Source organism: Elgaria multicarinata, chromosome 6 (assembly GCF_023053635.1).
Source record: "Elgaria multicarinata webbii isolate HBS135686 ecotype San Diego chromosome 6, rElgMul1.1.pri, whole genome shotgun sequence".
Classification (NCBI taxonomy): Eukaryota; Metazoa; Chordata; class Lepidosauria; order Squamata; family Anguidae; genus Elgaria; species Elgaria multicarinata.
This window is the reverse complement of record NC_086176.1, coordinates 105,887,008-105,910,232: the sequence shown is the minus strand read 5'-3', so window position 1 is coordinate 105,910,232 and position 23,225 is coordinate 105,887,008. Positions and strand designations below refer to the sequence as shown.

General features: G+C 44.6%; 1 protein-coding gene across 1 annotated transcript in view; it reads left to right on the top strand.

Annotated features, from left to right (window-relative positions):
• Window positions 1-22,481, top strand: part of DCC (DCC netrin 1 receptor) — a 1,200,544-nt gene extending 1,178,063 nt beyond the window's left edge. Inside the window, 2 exon segments of the mRNA XM_063128256.1 lie at window positions 16,497-16,639; window positions 22,392-22,481. Coding sequence (XP_062984326.1) covers window positions 16,497-16,639; window positions 22,392-22,481 — 233 coding nt within the window.
• Window positions 22,482-23,225: the final 744 nt, after the last annotated feature.

The window sequence follows — 23,225 nt, the reverse complement described above, 5'->3', positions numbered from 1 at the left end:
CCCGAGGCACTGCTCATCCATGGGCACAACAACAGGCATACAGGGCTGGTCCCCTTCCATGGGGCATGATCCAATCACAGAAAAGCACATTTAAGTCCCATTGATTTCAACTGAGAATGTTTAAGCACCATGCTTTACTCCCCCATTGCCATGAATGGAGCTCAAAAGCACTGATCATTGACTGGATTGGGCCCATGATTCTCTAGATCAGTAGAAACAGGAAAATAGATGTCTGTCGGATCATTCACATGTTTACAGGAATACCTTTTTCAATATAAAATGGAGTTGTGATTCCAAGAACTCCCACCAAGAGGTGAGACAATAAAGAGGTCTGCTTTATTCAGTAAACAGACACCTCTTCACACCTGAAGGGAGTGTGAATGCCTGGAGCTGTCCTCTTAGCTTAATTAGCCTAACAAAGCAAGGCAGATGCCTATCAACTAAGTGGCCAGTTTCCTGCTGTGTACAACAGGGTTTTACCATACCCCTCCTTCAGGGAGGGTCTTCCAGCTATAACCTCTGCCATGTGGCTAGTCTAGGGGACCATCTCTCACCTCCTCTCAACTCTGCCTGCTTGACCCTGCAGTGGACTCTGGGATCTGTCAGTTCCGATGCCCCCTTCGCCCCCCCCCAAAGACTGAGTTCCGAGGGAGGGGGAGAAAGAGGAAGACAATCTGTGAGCCTGGGGCCTCCTGTTCAATAACCTCCTGGAAAAGACTCCTCTTGACTCCTGGAGAGTCTTGGAGAATTCCTTCCCCCACTTCCTCTTCTTGGCTGGTCGTCTTCTTCAACCTCCAAATCTGATTCCGGTTCCACAACCGGAAATCCAGGCCTAATCTTGAAAAATGGTTCTTTCCTAAAATTAACCATATTCTCAAGTGTTTTTTTTTTAAGACCACTACTACAGACTTCTTTTTTTAAAAAAAAATAGATTCTTAGCATTACTTGTAAAAGAAGTCTATGTGCCTTTAATCTCCTTTGTTTATCAGGACGCCTCAAACTCTTGCTGCTATATCTGAAGATCTTGGTTGGTCTTTGCATTCCCTGTCGGCTGCAACCACTTCCTTAGCAAATCATGGCTACAGACAAATACGGGTTTTGATGGGTCCTTTTTCAGGCTCAGTGTGAAAGGTCTGATGGAGCACGTGTTGAGCTTATTGCATTATAGATCTGACATAAATTCTACAAAGCGCTCGAGGGCGGAGGGCACTTCCCTTCCTCCACAAGTGAAAAATTCCTTTTGAGCCATGGAAAATGATTGGTGGGGCTTTAAACAAACCAGGATTAGACAGCCATTTGTCTTGTGTAGCTATTCTGTGTGTGAAAGGGAAGAAAATGTGACCCCTTAAAATGGCAGATTTTTTTAAATGCTACAGATTCATAATTTTAGCCCTTTTGGACTGTCCTGACTTTGCTGAGAAGCGGAAGCATGTTTCTTATGAACATAAGCCCTGTGTTACTGGGTCAGACCAACAGTGACCTGCTCAATGCTCCTAGATGCCACAAACAAGAGATGACAGGGATGGCCTTCTCCTGTTGTTTGTCTCCAATATCTGCTATCCAAAGGTGTTCTGCTGCTGTACATAAAGATTCTTCCAGTTTTCCACTCAAACTATCTTGTAGCCTCTAACCCCCAGCCCTACCCCACCATCCAATCCTCTTGACTGGGTCAAGTAATTATCCCACTTCTAGCACCATGTAGTATGTATTAAAGAAAGTCCAATAACCAATTGCCAATCTCAGAGGAGATTGCTCTTCCTTTCTTCAGCTCCATCTTCCCTTTCTACTCTCACTTGAACCCACGAAGAACCATAACAGCATCATGCCAAGGTTCCATAGCTAACAACCATTGACAGACCTATCCTATGTATTCAGATATACAATACAGCCAATGTATCTCAACGTCCTCTTCAAGGACCAAAATGTCTCACACACTCTTGTTCCAAGGACATGAGCTGTAGTAGCTGCCGTAGAGAGAGTTCTACCAGTGATAAAACAGGTTGAGCCCACGGGTGCCCTCCTGCCACCATGCTGGAATATCTCTGCCAAAACGGCACTTCCCCCAAGTCATCTGATTAACCAGCCTCCCCATTTAAACCAGCCATGGTCCCCACTTCCATCGTGCAGTGTGCTCGTAAATTGTTCCCAACACCAATTAGCTGTGCAGCAAGGGGAAAGGGAGGCATGATGGGATCTCAGCATGCAGGAAGGGGAGGTTAAACTTCCCCAACCCTGCATGCCGAAATGGTGTGTCTCAGTTTGTGGGCAAAACTGAAGAGGGACAGACTATGTGTAAATGACTATAAGTGTGAAAATGCTCTCTGTGTTGGGAGTGAGGGAGTGAGAGGAAAGGCTGGGCTGGAGGGTGCAATGAGCATGCAGCCCCCAACCTGCTACCCATCTACCAAACATCACTTTGGGGCATGGGGGGGTGTGCAGTGGCAGCCACCAAAATGTTATAGAAAATATTCAAAACATGGCCTTCTTTTTCAACAGTTTAGGGAAAAGAAAACTCTCAGAAAGTTTCTCCGAAAAAAATCTTCCCTGAAATTTTGGCTGAGCTCTACCTGTAAGGAGACAGCTTTGCTGCCAATTCTGTACCAGTTTCCCAGGGAGTAGCCACTGCAGGCATCTCCAGCGCTGAATCCCCACTTAGCTAACTCCATCTCTCAGCTCATTATCTCCTCTTCATCTAAATTTGAACTACGAAAAACTGGCATGTTTACTCTCTCTTTCTCTCTCTCACTCACACAGCAACACACAGATACACCTGTACCCCTGGAGGCAAATTTCCTGAGCAAGAAACCATTCCCTAACCATCAGCTCCCATTAAGAGTATTTCAAGCCGCTGTCTCTGACTATTCCCCAGCAGTCAGCTTTACAAAGGGATAGCCTGTCAACAGCTCTAACAGTATATACAGGGAGAATCAAAATTCACATTTTTTCTTTCAGCCCAACATGGATCATTGTATGCCCTGCAATTACACAGTAAAATTTGATCATTCTCTCCCGTCTCTTTTACCAAATGTTACAGTAACACCTGAGCTCACAGTTGCAGAACAAATAAGAAGGCCTGGCTAATCGGGGATGTTATATGAGATTTTTCAAAAGTAGCTCACAATGACCTTGTTCGCACATTCACTGCAGCCCGCCATGACTTATTAGCAGATACACACCACCACCACCGCTTCTTGTTGTATGTGACTCCAGTGAGGGAGGCTTGTTAGGGTTGTTGACAAGCCACCCCAAACCCACGGGCCTCTCTAAGGCTGCAACCCACACTTACCAGGATCAAACATAACAAGCATCTGTGGCAAACCCCCACCATGGCCTAAATATTCAAAATAGCAGCCGCCACCGCCACAAGAATGTCTGCAGGGAAAATCCATCCATGGCAGCTTCTCATTATAGGCTAGGGTGACCATATGAAAAGGAGGGCAGGGCTCCTGTATCTTCAACAGTTGTATTGGAAAAGGAAATTTCAGCAGGTGCCATTTGTATATATGGAGAACCTGGTGAAATTTCCTCTTCATCACAACAGTTAAAGCTGCCATCTTTTAAATCTGGTCACTCTAGTGTAGCTCCTGAAGCTTTAACTGTTGTGGTGAAGAGGGAATTTCACCAGGTTCTCCATATATACAAATGACACCTGCTGAAATTCCCTTTTCATAGAATCATAGAATAGCAGAGTTGGAAGGGGCCTACAAGGCCATCGAGTCCAATGCAGGAATCCACCAGTTTCTATGCAACTGTTAAAGATACAGGAGCCCTGCCCTCCTTTTCATGTGGTCACCCTACTATAGACAAACTAGACCGATGTATTTTCAAGATACATGGTCATCCTCCCACGAATGGAAGGGTTTCTTCCATCATTGGAAGGCTTCTAATCCATTGTGTTAGAATGGGGGAGGTGAGGAGGCAGTCTTCATTTGATCCTTCCTCCCCCTGCAGTCCCAAATCACCCCCTTGATAATCTGCTTTGGGGGGGGGGTTGGTGACCCTCCACAACAGTAAGGAAATGAGACTGAGAGCACAAAGGAAGGGACAAGAGCAAAGATTGCCTCCCTGCCCTTTCTACTGGCAGGAGCATTCTGTGCAGAACTCAGCTCAGGCTATGCTCCCACAAACAGAAAAAACAAAAAACACACCTGGGCTCAAAGCCTAGAAAGAGAGAGAGTTCTTCAATTACATTTTAGCTGGTTTTACATTTATATCTGGCACCTGAAAATATTTAGTGCTCTCACTTGGGTGGAGGAGGTGATCTATGCATTTATGATTCCGCTTTTTATCATAGCACTGGCATGGGATACATGCAAACATGAAGATATGAACATAGCGACTTCCCTTCCATTGGGTCAAACCGTGCAGCTCTCTTAGCCCTGTGCAGTCTTATCTGGCTGGCAGTGGCTTTCCAAGATCTCAGGCAGGCGGCTTCTCTGCCCTACTCTTTGAGGATCATTTACCTGGCGACGATGACAGAGTGTGAACCCGGAACTTTACGAACAAACACTCATCAAGTCACTTCAGGTGTTTGCTCCACAATCCGACTGTCAAGTAGCACATCACAATGATTTGAGGCTGCAGTTACTTTGCACCTGAGCAATGGAAATGTCAGCCCCAGGTGCAGAAAGGAGATTGCGATGGCTGACCATTTTGCGGCACCCGGGCGACAGTAGGAGCGGGTCACGTCACATCTGCTGGTGGCTCTCTTTTATTTGTGCACCGATGTGAAATGCTGCTGAGCGGTTCAAGCAGGCTTCCGCTAATATGCTCAAGGAGGCCTTCCAGTAATAATAGGCTAGCCAGCATTTGCACCTGGCAGCCATATATCGTCAAACTAATGAGCTAATGAAATGTTTAATAACCCTATGGAGGAAATAAAACTCCTAAAGTCGATTCCTGCGGCGGCTGCATAGCGTTGCAGCTGATCAGTGTTGCCATCGCTTTGCCTTGCAACCTGTGTGCGGTTTTTCCCCATCGCTCTTTTCTTCCTTTCAATTTTTTTTTTTTTTTGGGGGGGGGGATATTATTTAGTTGGCACATTGAAATGCCCTACTGGATTGGCGTACATTAGGGCCCAAGCGCTATTCATACGAGTAATTTTATAATTGGCCTAACTGACTATGTTTCTCCTTCTGCACGTAGGTCTTTTTGTCTTTTTTTGTGTTGCTGTTCTTTTCTTCGGGAGAACTATTGAATTAGCCTTCAGTTTGAAAGAAAAGGAACTCTTTGGCTCAATTTAATTGATTCCATGCTGTAAACACAGGCCAAAGAACAGTGCAGCTGGCTCTGTACACCATTCAGTGCAGCTGAAGTACTTAAACTTTTCTGTGTGGAGAGCAGTTACAAGGTGTTTATGTGTGTACAGGTGGGGGATGGGGGCTGAAGTTGATTGATACCAGCATTGATCCAAAATCTTTGCTGAGTGATTGATCCGAAAGCAATGATCTTCTGGGTGTTCCTCAGAGTGATCCTCTGATCAGCAATTTATTTATTTATTTACAATATTTGTAAACTGCTCCACATCCAAAGACTTTGGAGCAGCGAACAGTAGAGTAAAAACAACCATGTTAAAATAGTTCGTATTTTAAAAGAGAAACAGAAGAAGTTCAGAAAAAATGGAGTTTTGATCAACTGCAGGCTGTCACTCCAGGAAGGCTTCCTGAATTAACAATAATGTTGGCGCCTGCCTGTCCTCCAAAGGCAGGGAATTCAATAGGAACAGGACCAACACGCTGAAGGCTCTTCTGGTGGACTCTAATCGGGCCATGGGGCCATGTGGAACCACCAGGAGCAGGCCCTCTGATAACCTCAGTGACTGGGCAGGTTGATAAGGGAGAAGGTGCTCTCTCTAGTGTCCTGGTCCCAAGTTGTTTAGGGCTTAATACACTAGTACTAAACCCGGTAGCCAATAGGCAGCCAGTGTGGTTCCCAATTAAAGGAGTTACATGCTGAAAAGGAGCAGCTCCCAACAATAGTTGAGTTGCAGCATTTTGCACCAGCTGCAGCTTCTGGATCAGCTTTAAGGGCAGCCCCACATAGAGGACATGGGATCCTCCGGTCAGCAATGAGAGTGACCCTCTGATCAGCAATCCTCTTCAACCTAGTGGGCCAGACCCTCTCTCAGTATAAGGCATGGTGTGGGGGTTGGGATAGGGGTTGTACTGAGGGTTCTGATGGCAGAGGCCCATGTGCTTTGTACCCTGTGACACTGCAGCCTTATCTCTGCTGAGCTGCAGCTCCACCACTGCAGCTGGCCAGAGGACAGTGCTGAAACTTCCAGAGCAGTGGTTCTCAACCTTTTTTGCTCCATTCCCCCCTTTCACCATTGTTCAGAATATAATTCCCCCCTTCCCAAGGTATTCTAACTCAAAAGGTGCATTCCAAATAATATGCATATAATATTGAAAATCTTTTATTTTTTTCTATATTAGTCCCATTTAAAGGGGCAACGCAAAGCATGGCCCCTTTTACATTCTCAGCTCCCATGCTTTGCGTTGCCCCTTTAAATAGGAAGCGTGAAACTTCTAGGATTGCGAGGTAGGGAGGGAAAAGAGAGCAAAGGCAGACAACGTGACACTTTTCTGGGACATTTTTAATAACGTGTAGGAAGACATAATCTACAGGACATCATACTTTGCTGAATAGTGGTCCCAATTCCCCCCCCTGGAACCCTAAAATTCCCCCTGGGGGGGGGAAATTCCCCCTTGTTGAGATCCCAAGTTCCAGAGGGTGGTGTTAGCAGGAATTAGGCGACACAAGGAACCAATCAGATCCCATCTGGCTCTATAAAGCTGCTAGCAGTAACCTGGCTCTTGAGTTTGAGCAATGTATTCCTCAGTTGTAGACGAACTCTCTTCCGAACTGTCTGCTTCCAGGCCTCCAACTGCTGTCCTTACATAGTGCTTCTGTCAGAATACTCCTTACCATTGTTTTCATTTCCCTCATGGGATTCTTAGCCAAGGGCTTATCTACGCCAAGCCGATATTCCACTATGAAAGTGGAATGAAAACAGTATATAAAAGGCAGGAGCCACACTACTGCTTTATAGCGGTATTGAAATGCACTGCAGGATCTACACTACTGCTTTATCGTGGTAATGAAGTGCACTGACAACTGTTTGGGGCCCATGACACATCTACACCAAGCAGGATATAATACTACTAAAGTAGTATATGGTATGTGTCATGGATCCCAACAGTCGTCAATGCACTTCAATACCGCTACAAAGCAGTAGTGTGGCTCCTACCTTTTATATACCACTTTCATAGTGGAATATCTGCTTGGTGTAGATGAGTCCTAGGAAGGGCCCTGTTCTCCCTCTCCCAACCCTAGTTGAAAAATATAGAAGTTGCCCCCTGAGAAGGAGGAGGCTTGTGGCTCAGACATCAGTAGAACATTGAATCTGGTCTGGGTTTGGGGAACAGGGTTCCGTCCCTTGGATAGCTCCTTTAGAGTTTTGGCTGATTCTGAGAGAAACCCAGAGTGGATTCACCAGCCTCCACTGCCATGCTGCTTGAGAAGGTCATGTGCCCCATTTAGGTCTGGCATGAGAAATCAGGACAGGGCTGGATAAGGGCCCATCCTGGCTTCAGTCAACAGTGAGTAAGAGGCCTCCCCACCTCCCAACATTTACCTCCTCATTTAGGTCTCAGTTGTGAGTTTAACTTTAGTTACGAGCTTTAATTTTTACCTGTTGCTAATCCCAATCGAAAGGTGGGGGTGGTGGGAAGCCTTAATTGCCATTTTGGTTTCTCATTAGCAATGCCCAAATGGAACCATCTGCCGTTATGCAGAGAAGCGGCTCTTTCAGGCACAGTTGCATCAATTAATGAGTTACATACGAGTAACGTGATTTTCTCTTTATCGCTCCCCTGAACCACCATGGGACTCACAGGTGTAAACATTTCTTGTGCCAGGCAAGGAAGTTAGCAAACTTCCTTTCGTCATATATTTCATGTGCCAGACCTAAATGGGTTTTGAATGACTTGCTTGTTTGGGGTGGGGTGGAGGGTGTCATTTATTTTGCATTAGTTTAATTAATAATGCTACATAAATGAGAAGAACAAAACAAATTGTAAGGGATTATTATCAACAAACAAGTTGAAGGATTCATTCCATTTGGGTCACTGACACCGTTTATGTATACTTTTTTTGGCCCTGATCCAACCAAATGTGCATACAGCTGTGGGCTACTCCACCACATACAGCTGCTGCCTAAACAATCCCATTCAGTAATGGGTGCTGTGAATTCATAATGTCAGTGCAGGGATATGACTGTGTTGCCAATGCAGGAGATGTATATACTGATGGTGCAGTAGAGAAATAAATAAAATGTGATTGGGAGAAGAATGAAGGGAAAGAGGAGATAAACCCAGACCCCTGCTCTCTTCTTCTGCCATACAAATTTATTCCTGCAGCTATTGCCAATTTTTTTTAAAAAAAATAGTCTTGAGTGGGGCTGCCTGCACCAGCATTGCTTAGTGCTGGTAAACACCTGCATAACATCTGTTTGCAAACACAAGAGTGCTTTTGCAGTTAAGGATATGTGCTTAGAAGCTTTCTTCCATGTGCAGTTGACCTAACTGGACTGAAGGGCTCATCTTTGAGATATAAGTGTGGTCAGCCAGTCAGGTGACCATATGGAAAGGAGGACAGGTCTCCGGTATCTTTAACAGTTGTATAGAAAAATGAGTTTCGGCAGGTGTCACTTGTATGCATGCAGCACCTGGTGAAATTCCCTCTTCATCTCCACAACAATTAAAGCTACACAAGCTATGCTAGAGTGACCAGATATAAAAGAGGGCAGGGCTTGAATTATGCTAGAAAATAATATAACAAATGAGTGAACATATGGCTTCATAACTTTCATTTCAATCTGCTGGAAACCACAGATAATCATCAAATAAGACCTAGCCCATCTTGAGCCACCCAACCCAACCCCTCTAGCACTGCCCTTTCACCTAAGGTTTAATTATTGGTAGACAGAGCTTTGAGCTGGAATGTACTCGTATTCGTTGTTTTTTTTATTATTTTGGCCCCTCCCCTTTTGCCATCAAGTCACCGCCCCCGAAAGCCTGATGGTGTCTTTGTAATATCTGCTGTGTTTAGAAATACGCAAATAAAGTTCATGGGAAGTAAACAGACTCATATGAGTAGACACCAAATCTTGTGCCATATTACCAGGGAGCTACTTCAACTGTCTCTCCCCAAAGCTGAACCCCCAATTCCAGCTTGAAACGATCAGTTCTTTCTGTCTTCTTCTGGGCAGGTATGCAAAATCATGGTGCAGGGTGGCTTATTTTTCCTCCTAGCGTGTGCTCGTCACGAGCCGTCTAATTTTAGGCATAATTATCCTCGCTGGTTGTGGGTTGTTATGATGTCCAAACCTGGCAAGGTTTGGTAGCTGGGGTGAGTTACAAACCACCCTGAAACTCTAGAAGAAGCCATGGTTTTCATGGTAGTTTGTAAGCCACTCCACTCTCGCTGGGTTCGGATGTCACAAGTCGCACCCAGTGAGGGTAATTGTCCTAATTAGGTGGTTCATGACCAGCCCACAGGGGGAGGGAAAATAAGCCCCCATGGGTTAATTTCCCTCCATGATTGTGTAAACCCAGTCTCTCTCTCTCTCTCTCTCTCTCTGTGGCCATAGCTAGATGGGGTGAAATTCCGTGGCGATACCCAGGATCATCCCTGTGCATTCACATGATGCACAGGGAATCTCGAGATCAGGGAGGGATGATCCCTCCCTTGCCCCGGGATCTCACCCTCCCCTTTAGGCCTGTTTTTTCTGCCATCTCAGGCTGAGTTCGAGACTGTGGAACGTGTGCCCAAGCACCACGGTTTGTCTCGGCTCTTCGCGGTTCCTCGCAAGGAGCCGGGACCCACACACAGGGCGCAGAGCCCCTCAGGAGCACTGCTCCCATCAAGGGTGGGGGGAGTGGGGAAAGTAATTATTTTTTTAAAAAAACCACCTACCTTTTGTACACGAGCATTCGTGCACTGCTGTCCCTTTAAAAATTAAAAAATGGTGGGCGCAACTCCTCTCCCTCTGAGATCGTCACGCACCTCGTGTAATCAGAGGGGGATCTCACGATAAAACCATCGCGAGATGTTCACCCCTCCATTACGCACTAACAGGTAGGTCTAGCTAAGGCCTCTCTCTCTCTCTCTCTCTCTCTCTCTCTCTCTTTCTCAATCTCTTTCTCCATTTAAACTTCAATCTGCTTTTAGCCATTTCTCTGCCCTATCCCCAAGCTGGAGAAGTGTCACCTCCTCCAAGCTCTATTGTGTACCCCTTTCCAAAAGTGAAGAAGAGATCCCCCAGGTATCAGGGGATCATCTCCTGACCCACTGATGAAACATCAACCCGTCAATCCGGACCATTAGCAGGCAATCAGCTTCACAAAAAGATGGTCTGTCAGCAACCATCATAACATGTCGCTGCAGGCAGGTGATATTCTATTGGCAGCGTGTTTTCTGAAGTTTGATTGCCTTTTGGATTAAAGCTCGTCTGAGATAGCTTTGCTTGTACACAGAGCCTGACTGCAAAAGCAACCCAAAAAAATCATTGACAGCTGTAATGTATCTAGGGTGCCCGTACAGTTATTTTTCTTAGGACCGTGCCAACATTTATCCAAAAGATTTTCTGACTTTCTTTCTCTTTCTTTCTTTTTCAAGCTCCCCCTGAGCTCTTGGAGATTTTCAGTAGGGATGTGCTCCGCTTCTAATCGGACCGGAGAAGCAGGAGCGGAGCGGGGGGCTTCGCCTGCCCTTTAGGCGGAGGCGAAGAGGATTGGGGGGCTGGCGGAGCATGGCGAAGAGGATCGAGGTGAAGGCGGAACCTTCGCCTCGATCCAGAGCTCCGCCGGAAAGGTAAGTGGGGTTTACCGGGCCCTGCCGCTGTCGCCCATGCGGCGACAGCAGCAGGGCCCGGTAACCCCCCCGCCCTCCTCTCCCTTACCTGCCTCCGTCCGTGGTCCGTCAGCGTCTCCAATTGAGCCCGTGGTTCCAGCAGGAAGTCTGGGCCGCACTTGCGGCCCAGACTTCCTGGTGGAACCACGGGCTCAATTGAAGACGGCGATGGACCGCGGACGGAGGCAGGTAAGGCCCCCTCCCCCTTGGTCCCTTACCAGGCTCTGCTGCCGTCGCCGCATGGGCGGCAATGGCGGCAGGGCCCGGTAACCCCCCCTATGGGGGGGGACCGGAGCTCCAATCCGGATCCGGAGCTCCGAGCGGAGCGGAGTGGGCACAGGCGGAGTGGGGGCGGGGCGAAGTGGGCCGATCCGAAAATGGCGGATCTTAAAGTGAAGCGGAGTGGGGGGTCCGTGCACACCCCTAATTTTCAGTCCACTCCTGGAGAATATTTGGCAAAATGGCATCCACAGTTTCGCCATATGTGAATTTTGGAGACAACTGTGGATCTCATTTAGCATGATTTAAAATTATTTTATTGCTGTGGAAGGGGGGGAAATGGTCTTCGCTCCTACTTGTTCCAGTCCTCCTTTCATTATTTCCTTTATGTACCACAGCGAACAAACCATGGAGTTTCATAAACAGCTTCATGGAGGAGAAGGCTATCAATGCCTACTATTCATGTTGGTTATATGCTATTTTCCGGATCAAGTATTCAGAGGCCTCTAAACACAAGCTTCTGGGGATCACAAGCACGAGCGGGCTACTGTCCTCGCTGTCCTGCTTGTGCGTTCTTGTTTACCCACTGTGGGGAAAAGGACTCTCAAGAAAAGACTGAGAGGAGACATGTTAGCAGTGCTCAGATACATAGAAGACTACCACAGGGAAGAGGAGGGCAATGAGGATGATCAGAAGTCTGGAAACAAAGCCCTATGAGGAGAGACTGAATGAACTGGGGTTTAGCCTGGAGAAGAGAAGACTGAGGGGGAGACATGATAGCACTCTTCCAATACTTGAAAGGTTGTCACACAGAGGAGGGTCAGGATCTCTTCTCCATCATCCCAGAGTGCAGGACACGGAATAATGGGCTCAAGTTACAGGAAGCCAAATTCGGGCTGGCCAACTGGAAAAACTTCCTGACTGTTAGAGCAGTACAACAATGGAACCAGTTACTTAAGGAGGTTGTGGGCTCTCCCACACTAGAGGCATTCAAGAGGCAGCTGGACAGCCATCTGTCAGGAATGCTTTGAGGTGGATTCCTGCATTGAGCAGTGGCTTGGACTCGATGGCCTTATAGGCCCCTTCCAACTTTACTATTCTATGATTCTAAGGTGGTCAAGAACTATTTTCCGTTGACACAGCAATTAGGATCTGAAAGGATATAAGTTACAATTACCAAGATTTTGTTTAAACATTAAGAAAATCTTCCTTACAGAAAGATCTGTACAATAGTGGAACAGTCTACATGTGGAGTTTGTGGGTTCTCCATCTCTGGAGGGTTTAAGAAGAGGCTGGACAGCCACCTCTCATGGATGGTTTAATTGGTTTTCCTGCACATTGCAGAGAGTTGGATAAGATGGTTGTTTTGGTCCCTTTCTACTCCACAATTCTATGATTCTAAGTAGGCCTTTGGTCTGAAATATCAAGGCTCTCCCTATGTTAATCATGCCATATTGCAATGAATCATGCAGCAGGGCAAATTAGAGAGCAATCTACTGGATGGTGTGTGAGAGTCTAAAAGGTGCTGGAGATTTCCCCCTTTGAGGCTGCAGATGACATGGCTGTGACCACAGAGGGGGAAATCCAAGTGGGGATTCGTCCTCACTCACCCCAAATCCTGGCAGCTGCCACAGAAAGCTCCATGATGACTTCCTCTCTCCAGGTCGGTATTGTGACCTCCGTAGAAGATGAAATGGTTGTGTTGGAGGCAGGCAAGTAGGAATGCCCACGGATCTCAAGTTACAGGAAGCCAGATTCCAGCTGGACATCAGGAAACACTTCCTGACTGTAAGAGCAGTACGACAATGGAACCAGCTCCTAGGGAGGTTGTGGGCTCTCCCACACTAGAGGCCTTCAAGAGGCAGCTGGACAACCATCTGTCAGGGATGCTTTAGGGTGGATTCCTGCATTGAGCATGGGGGTTGGATTTAATGGCCTTATAGACCCCTTCCAACTCTACTGTTCTATGATTCTATGAACTACCATTCCAGCCTATAACAAGGTATGTTAGCTAGATGGGCTCAGACCCCTGTCTGGGGGAAAACAGCATAAATGAACTCTGCCATTTTTCATGTACTGCAAGCCTCTTGTGTGCAAAACTTAGACTGGACAGAGGGCTCCAAGATTGGAGCTCTCCATTCAATGCTGTCAGACCTGTAGGATTGCTCTCTTAGAGCATCAAAATGTCTTCAATCAGTCCTAGCTAATAACATTTCCTTTCTATTTTTTTCTTTTTCTGATTTTTTTTTTTTAGTGGCACTCAGATCATGTTTTTTAAAATAATAAAAAAGCACACTTACGCATGTGTTATCTTCTAGAGATGAGTATATCTTCTGTTCTTTTTTTGAGGTTCCAGGAAGTTTGGAAAAACCAGTTATTAAAGAACTCATTTATTACAGTGAAGATAGCAAAGTGATTCTATCTTTTGAAGAATTTATTTGAGTCACTTTCCCTTTTTCATTTCAGTTAAACTTGGATTATCAAAAGGACCCAGGCATATCGAGAATGTCTGGCTCTCTTTTTGTCTAGCGTTCGTTCCCTCGTGGAAAGAAACTTATGGCTGACAAAGTGCAATGTAGCACTCTAATTTGCGAGAGCCTCCATTCTTGCTTTGAATATTCTTGAGCATTTCCCAAAGTAGCCCCTCTGTGCAGAATTTAATTAATTCTCATTTAATTAAAAATCATGTCGAAGTATAAACCCAGTTCTTAGGAATGAAAAAAATAAAAGAAGTTCAATATGAATTTTTAAGCATTTTCTTATTATCCTTTTTTTGTTTTTGAAAGAGTTATTTGTGTTGTTAAATAAGGCAAAAAAAAATTGTAGATGTTTAGAATAGGAATGGCCATCATAAGGAAATCCTGCCCTTTTTAAGCTTGTTAGATTTCTCCAGAACCCCCGGCTTGGCTTGGATTTCTGAGCCAAGCCATGGGCTTTTCCCCAGAATTACTTTTTCTTAAAGCAATATTTATGCAAATCTGGGCCATAATTTGTGTAATTTGTTCAAATTGCTGCTGAAACAAAGCTTTTGATGCCTAATTCACCAAGCTCACACATTGTTTTAACAGTTTTGAATTGGTTTTGCTGCTTTTAAATTCTACACTGGTTTTAGCTTGATTAATGGTTTAATTTGTTTTTAGCTGTGTGTGTTTATTGTTTTATATTGTTGTATAATTTTATCTGTATCCCACCCTGAGATCCTAGTGATTCAGGGTGGGATATAAATGTTTTAATAGATAGATAGATAGATAGATAGATAGATAGATAGATAGATAGAATAATATGCTTAATTTGCGCAAATTGTGCCTGAAATTTGTGAAAAATCGTGGGCACAATTTACACACAATTCATGAATTACAATTTTCATAAATGTAAGAGGAAAGAGGAAAACAAAAACACAAGTTGGACCAACTTGATCTGCAACGTAAGGGAGTCAGAATCCAGGAAGGGGCGAAGGAAGGTGCTACTAGCTCAGCAAACTTTATCCCCTGGACAGATTCCTCCAGCAGCAGTAATTTAGAGAGCAATCCTATGGCCCATAGGCCATGCCTGAGGGGTCACAAGATACAAGAGATTTCCTCCTCCAAGGCCACCGATGATACTGCAACCTCAAAGAGGGAAATCTAAGTCAGGATTCCCCCTGATGCATACATTCACTCAGCTCTGCCCCTCCCACCCACACTGGCTTGCTCTCCTGAGGTCAGGACCTCAGAGAGGAGGAAATTGAGATGTTGAGAGCAGGCAAGTTGGCAGGTAAGAGACAGGCTGTGGATCCACTGGATCTTCAGACCTCTAAGCTTCAGTCTCCACCAGTAGCAAGATAGGTGAACTAGACAGGCTCAGAGATAAACATCTCATGAAAACAGCAGAAACAGATGACAGAGAGGCTACAAATGCCTCTGCTGTTGCTCCCACACAGCAAGGTTCTGGCCAGCAGGGTTTGGTGTGGATGAAGGGCCCCGAGATAAGAGACCTCCATCCAAAGAGGGTCAGTCCTGTAGGATTGTGCTCAAAGTCACATCTTTACTGAAAACTAGGGCTGAGCTGGAATGGCTGTCCCCATTTAGCCGGAGTGGCCATTTCAAGTGCTGGGAACAGTTGGGTGGGGCACTTGCCTTTTACTGTTTTCTTTCTCTACAGTCTAAAAAGTGCATTCACTCTTCCTCTGTCTCTTTCCCTCTTGCTCTGTCTAGGGTGACCCTATGAAAAGGAGGACAGGGCTCCTGTATCTTTAACAGTTGTATTAAAAAGGGAATTTCTGAAGGTGTCATTTGTATGCATGCAGCACCTGGTGAAATTTCCTCTTCATCACAACAGTTAAAGCTGCAGGAGCCCTACTTAGCATGATCAGATACAAAAGAGGGCAGGGCTCCTGCAGCTTTAACCATTGTGATGAAGAGGGGATTTCACCAGGTGCTGCACGCATAAATATGACACCTGCTGAATTTCCCTTTTCTATACAACTGTTAAAGATACAAGAGCCCTGTCCTACTTTCCACATAGTCACCCTAGCTATGTCACCCTGCAAGAAAAAGAGAGAGAGATTTGGGGAGGCACTTGCCCATCAGCTGCCTCGTGCCATTATTCTCTTCCCAGAAGGCCCTGGAACAGGTCCATAACATGTGTCAAACCTCAGCTCGATTCCAGCATGTAGCTGAAACCCAGCATGGCTCTTCTTACATTCTTAAAATTACTTGGGAATGGGTGTGACTGGTTTCAGTGGAAATTACTTCTAGGTAAGTATACTTAAGACTGCCGTATTCATCTGAGTTTTATTCTAAGATCCTGTTTGGATCTTATGCTATCTGGGTTTGATATGCTCTTTCCATTTCATTTTTTAAAAAACACCTATGCTTACATTTCAGGTGGTCCAAAAGTAAGTCAATCAATGAATTTAAAAGATACAGTTCATTGAAACCCCAACTTTACTGATATGATAACACTCTTCAAGTATTTGAAAGGTTTTCACACAGAGTAGGGCCAAGACCTCTTCTCAATCATCCCAGAGTGCAGGACACAGAATAATGGGCTCAAGTTACAGGAAGCCAGATTCCAGCTGGACATCAGGAAAAACTTCCTGACTGTTAGAGCGATATGACAATGGAACCAATTGCCTAGGGAGGTCCTGGGCTCTCCCACACTAGGGGCATTCAAGAGGCAGCCTGACAGCCATCTGCCAGGGATGCTTTAAGGTAGATTCCTGCATTGAGCAGAGGGTTAGACTCAATAGCCTTATAGGCCCCTTCCAACTATGATTCTGTGATTCTACTCTCAGGTTGCTTCTGCCTTCTTCCATGTACAATGCACATGCTAATATTGCCCCATTTGGTAATATTTCCTGATTTATCCCGTTCTTGTTTCAGCACCCAACCTTCCCAAGGCTCAGGTTAAGACAGCATCACTTGGACTGGCTGGAAAAGCGAGATCCCCTCTGCTTCCTGTCTCCGTGCCAACGGCCCCAGAAGCCTCAGAAGAGGGTCACAAGCAAACAGACGATCCTGCTAATGTAAGAACAAGTCTAGAGTTCCAGTCAAAGGAAGGTGGCTTGAGGGTATTGCATCTTCAGTCTCATGTGGGAATGGTCAAATCTATCAAGTTCAAGTTCACTATTTTTTCTTTGTTTTTCAAAGTGAAGGTCATTGCATTCCATTACCACATCAGTCTGTGAATTCTTCTTAACTCCACATGAAAATTCGTATGTATTTTGTGTGAATCTTTACAAATCGTTCAAATTATACACATTTTTATAGGCAATTTCCCTTCAGATAAAGCATCCTTTTGTGTACTTCTCTAGGATATGCACATGTTTTGTGCACACTTCCCTGTACTGTATGTTTTTTTTCTTTGTATGCTTTTTTTTTCTTCTTTTTTTGATCTGCAAACTTTGATTGCAAGTTTTGGAAAATACAGGTCTGGCTCATGTACGAGTTCAGGTAGTGAGACATTGAGAATTAATTTCTCCCCCATTTTTAAAGCTCCATCCAATGAGTATTTTATTACACACTCGTTACTGGGCACTCACGGAGTTTGCTCAGGTCCCTCACATGACACCGTCTGCCTCCCATGTGCCTTCCGTCCCTTCTGGCCTTCCTTGCGCGACAAAAAAAAACCTTGCTAAGTCCATTTTTTAAAAAACTTGGAATTGCTGCTCTCTCCTGCTGTGTGCAGGAGAAGCAGCGCCATTAGAATAGTGGACTCATTGGATCTCATGCTCATTCTGTACTTCCTCTTTTGAAAGAGGACGTAATTGGGGAACGAAAACATGGGCAGAGAAGCAAAGGTAGGGAGCATGTTAACCCCTGGTGTGATGGAGGTTAGAGTCCCATGTGGATGCACGAAAAAGAAATGGTTGAAGAAGGCATAAATTACTGAAGAAGCCGGGCTATTGCTGCTTCTCCAGTATTTTTTTCTGACTCATTTTTTTTCCTGCTGCTCTTTCTCTTCTAGTAATAATTAGTGCTTTCATCAGTTTGCCATTACCTGGTTTAGAATATGAATTTAGACAGACAAGCTCAAGGATAACCCAGTCCCTTTTTCCCAAGGCCCCAAAAGGTCATTAGCACAACTCTGACTGAGCTTAGTGTCTGTGAAATGGACAAAAAGTAGATTAAAGATTCAGTCCTATGGGGATGTCCATCAGCCTCAAGAGCTTGGAGGCTTACAGCCATCCAAAGCAAACATTGCACCTGCAAAGCAATCTTTGCGCACTCGTCCTGCTCTATATTTTTGCTAGACAGGCTTTTTTGCCCATCTAGCTGATGCATTAGGGAGGGCGGGGAGGAGGCTGAAGAACCATCCCTTCTCCTCCCACTAACATGCTCCCTTCCCCTCTCCACTGAGATGGCGTTTGCAACTGTGGAAACGTAGCCAACACAGTTCTCTCTGCGCTGGCTGTGATAGGGAGGGGAGCTCAGACTCACCACCTGAGCAGGAATAGGGTTGTGCAGTGTAGCCCTGCCCCCTGACATCACATCATAGCAAAGCTCTTCCTATAGGCATTCACACATACGCATGCACATCTGCAGCACGGAAGCCTTCCCATGTATTCCTCCTCATACGTAGGGGTTCCGTGCAGGCTTCCACATTTGGTGAAGCCTACACGTGTACAGCTGCTTGCACGAAGGTCTCCTCACTCCAAGCATTATGGGAAGAGCTTTGTTATGACGTGACACCAGGGGGCAGGGTTACTCAGAGTGGCCCATATTTTATTTTATTACTTTTTTATAGCACTCAATAGCCAAAGTCCTCTGGGTGGTTCACAACAATTAAAATAATAAAATACAGTATAAGATCCATTATATAATAAAATTATATTTTATTAAAAAGAACAGAACAAAATGGAGTAAAGCCCAGAATAAAACCAGGCAGCAATGCAGAGGTTTAGAATTCAGTAACACATTTAAAAGAGTGGAGAGCAGTTCCCACTCACACGGTGAGTTTTGCCACTTTTCATAACAACAGGGTAGGGCTAATTGATAAAGCATTCTCATCCCTTTGGCTCTGCATGTAAGAGCATGGCAGGAGGTTATTTTTGCTTCGGTTTTTTAAGTCTGCCCTTCTTATTCTTCTGTACCAAAAAAAGGAATCTTTCTGGTTCAGCTTTTGGGTTTGGGGTTTCTTTGCTCTTTTATTTCCCTTTCTGGCTGCTGTGGGAGCATTTTCCCCACAAGTGTATTGAAAGTGCCATGATTTAGAGGCCCTCTCCTGCAAGTAATCGTGGCGACTGAAACAAATCGTAATTGAAATGAACAGGAAGCACAATGGACAGCTCACCGGTGGGCCAAATCCATTACTGCACAATGCCATCCCAGGGCAGTGCTTGGATTACTGCAGGCCCGTCTTCGCCCCTGAATGGTTTCCAAGCCTTGATGGGCCGTGCTGTGCGGAGAAGATAAGGCAGGCCAGCATCCAGCGATTGGGAAGGCAGAGAAGAAATGAAAACAACCGCTTGGGTGGAAATGACTGGTATAAGGAGCTGTTGAGTGCAGAACCTTTCGGCTCTAAATATCTTATTTTGTAACCGCTGGACACATTATTTCCCAAGTGGGTCACTGTTCAAGCCAAGTAGGAGTGGGAGCACTTAGCGGAGATAATGGAAGAGAAGCCAAACGGGGCACTTCAGGGGGTCAAAGTTCAGGCTCTCAGTACCACTCAACCTCTACGGGCATCTGAAAGGCATTGCATTTTTAACACTCGAGATTACCTTGCCCCACAACTCTTTTCCAGATGATGCATTTCCCTGTTCAAGCACACGTCAATAAAGGCACGTTATTTATAGAACATTCTCTTCACCCTCTCCCAATTGACACTGTTGACACTTCACCAACAGTTTCTCTTTCATCACATCTTAAACCTGCATTTAAAGGCCACTTTTAAAACTAGGAAAACGGGAAGAGAAGGGGGAAAGGGGGGAAATGTTTGAGCATTCACTGGGGCTCTGAGCCTGGGAAAAGAGCACACTTAAGCAATGCAAGAGAAGACTCAGTTGATGCACCCGTGCCCCTGAACTTTGGATTAGATACTCTACTGGGAACCAACAGTGGATTCTCTCAAACAAACTGAAGTATAACCATGTTCCTTCCTAATTGAAAGCAATGGTGTAGCTGAATGTCTAATAGTTCGATCTGTGAACTAAGGTGAGGCTGCGGTAGCTACAAACTTGCTAGTTGGCCATAGGCAACCTGCTTTCAAAGATAGAGAGAAAGATAGGTATCCTGACTTCTTCAAAAAGCCCAGTACCACTTACTAACAACATATTTGAAAACATTGAAGACATTTTTCTCCCTCTCTCAAAATACTAGAACCCGGGGTCATCCCATGAAACTGATTGGTGGGAGATCCAGGACAAATAAAAGGAAGGACTTCTTCATGCAGCGCATAGTTAAATTATGGAACTCACTACCACAAGATGTAGTGATGGCCACCAATCTGGATGGCTTCAAAAGGGGGGTTGATAATTTCCTGGAGGCAAAGGCTACCAAGGGCTACTAGCCTGGATGGTTGTGTGCTACCTCCAGAATTCAAGGCAGTAAGCCTGTGCACACCAGTTGCTGGGGAACATGGGTGGGAGGGTGCTGTTGTACGATGTCCTGCTTGTTTATCCCTGGCTGATGGCTGGTTAGCCATTGTGTGAACAGAGTGCTGGACTAGTTGGACCCTTGGTCTGATCCAGCATGGCTCTTCTTATGTTCTTATGCTCTTATAGAATACACTGCAGTGTTCAAAAAGATATGCACAATCCTTATGTAAACCAGTCACTTCTGAACCATAATTAGCATAATTAAAATGATAGCCAGATCTACACCTTGTGTCGAATCATTACAGATGTGGAATAAAAAGCAGGAAATAGCACTATGAAAGTGGTATATGGAATGTGGATTGTGCCCCAGGAGTTATCAGCGCACTTCAATACCACTACAAAGCAATAGTGAAGATCTAGCCTTGTTTTAAATGGAACTTGCGTCACTTTTCAAAGACAAGAGTCATGGGTTCAGATGGATGTTTATTGTCAGTGAGCTCCACTATCGAAAAGACCCCGGTCTGTGTACGTCGTTGTTTTTTCAGCTTTTCGAAGTTTCTCATTTTACATAACAAACAAGGACAAGTATAATTCCTTGTACAAAGTATATCATGAGTCCAATCAGGACTACAGACACAGATGAAACAGGAGGTGCACCTCCTCTTCAGGACCTGCTAGCTAGGAAGAGTTCTATTTGGAGAGACACTCCCTATTCTACTTTTATTTAATGTATTATTTAGAATAATAAATTTAGAATAAATTTATTTAGAATATTCTAGTTTTGTGGGGGGGGGTGTCTTGGCCACCCCCAATTTGCTACCCCATTTGCAAGTGATGAATTGGTGGTTAAATTTCTTTGAGGAATTGAGATTTACTTCTAAACAATTTTATTATTTTCTACACACAACAACAACAAGAAACATTACAGAACATCACATACTACACTAACAATATAATACACTACATCTAAAAAGAACACATATAAAAAAACATATACAGGCCATATTCCATTTGAAGCAATCTTCATGTCAGACATATAGGATGACATTTACTTCACTTTAGCCAGCCCAGTGTTATGTAAAGACCACAGATTATATGTAGAATCCACAAACAAATACATCATTCTTTTACAACTCTTGTACATACTCTATCAGAGGTTTCCAGTCCAATACAAATGAGGCTGTTGATTTTTCTCTTACTAACGCCGTAAGTTTAGCCATCTCTGCCACCTCCAAAACCTTAAGCAGCCATTCCTCCGTTGATGGTACTTGCGTCTTTTCCCAGTATTGTGCCTGTATCTGGCAGCTGTTGTCATGTACAAAAACAACATTCCTCCTTTTTCTTTAAGTTGATCATCCATAAGTCCCAGCAAAAACACTTCTGGTTTCATTTGTATATTTGTCTTTAAGATTTTTTTGCATTGAGAAATGAATCTGAGTCCAAAAAGATTTTGCTTTTTTACATGTCCACCAAATATGGTAAAAGGTTCCGTCTTGTTCTTCACATTTCCAACAGTCTCCCAAACAACCCCTATACATTTTTGCTAGTTTTGAGGGAGAGATATACCATCTATACATCATCTTGAAGAAATTCTCCTTAAGTCTGGTACTCAACATATATTTTAAACCTTTTGCCCACATATTTTTCCATAATTCCACTGGTACATTTGACCACACCCAAGGAGTGTTGAAGGCAAAGGATTTACAGTTTTGAGCGGGGAGGCTTATAATTCATATATGTGTATTTTCCTTTTAGAAGCATACTTAAGGACACTGTTATTGCTTAGGATATATATCTAAGTTTTTAAAGCCACCAGCTTTGATCGCGTCTTCTGTAGCATGGCAGTGGAGATATGGTATCCACAATTCCTTCCCTCCCATGCTAGCATCCTTCCCAGAGGCCCACTGGAAAAGAAGAATGGCAGTGATCAAAGCTTCATTGCTGCTACCATGTCAGCAAAACCACTGGCTTAAAAAACTGTTTTTAAAAAGAAAAGATAAGAGGCACCTCCAGCACACACATCCCCAGTTGTAAGTTCCTCTCCTTCCTTCTCTTGTCCTTTCATTTCAGGAGTTGGCCTCAAATTGCCCTCCCAAATCCAGGCCAACCATCAAAACCAAAGAAATGGCAACCAGGCCTCGTTATTACCACATTGTTACCCACCTAGTCCACTTAGAATCGGACACAAGCCTTTAACAAATAACATAAAATAAAATAATTGATCACTTTTTTCCCACAGGTATATGAACAGGATGACTTGAGTGAACAGATGGCTAGTTTGGAAGGCCTAATGAAGCAGCTTAATGCCATCACAGGCTCAGCTTTCTGAAAGCTTTGAATGGATACAAGGATAGAGTGACCCGGGAACATTGCAGCATACCAGCGTTTCACCCACCCACCACCACCCACCCAAAGTCCACATCTGCCATAAAGTCAACCAATGCATCATCGAAACCCATTTCTAAGGAGGGATCTCTCCATCTCCATGTGTTCATATTGATCAAGCAGCCGTCTGAAAAAGAGATGAAAGAGCAGCTCCCAGAAGCAAGAAACAAGATGTCTGTGCAACAGCCAGTGCCTCTTGGTGGTTATTATTATTTTTCTGCTGACCTTAGTACTGCACAGGTTGATGTCCTACATAAGGCCTGCTCCACACATTATCCTGTTGATGGCAACCTGTGGCTGTTAATGACCCACATTGGCATGTCTCCACATGAGACGTGCTGCCAATTATTACTATTTTGTCTAAACTAAAATTCAAAGTGAATTTAGGAGGATCTTCTTCAGAACTTTGGAGGAAAGCCAAACCTTTTTCATAGAGACTACCCAAATTTCTTAAGGGTGGTGGTGGTGTCCACCCTTCCATATAGTCACTGGGGATGCTACCAACATGTGTAATTGGCAAACTTGTAAAGGTGAACTCAAAAGGTCATTCTGCTAATGCTGAACCCCATTGAAAGACAGGCCTACAACTCCATTGAGTATGTGATGAACTCATCCTGGTGCTGTCACTTCTTCTGGCTGTCAGATATCCCCTCCACCAGTCTTTACCCTTTCCCAAAACTTAACGTTG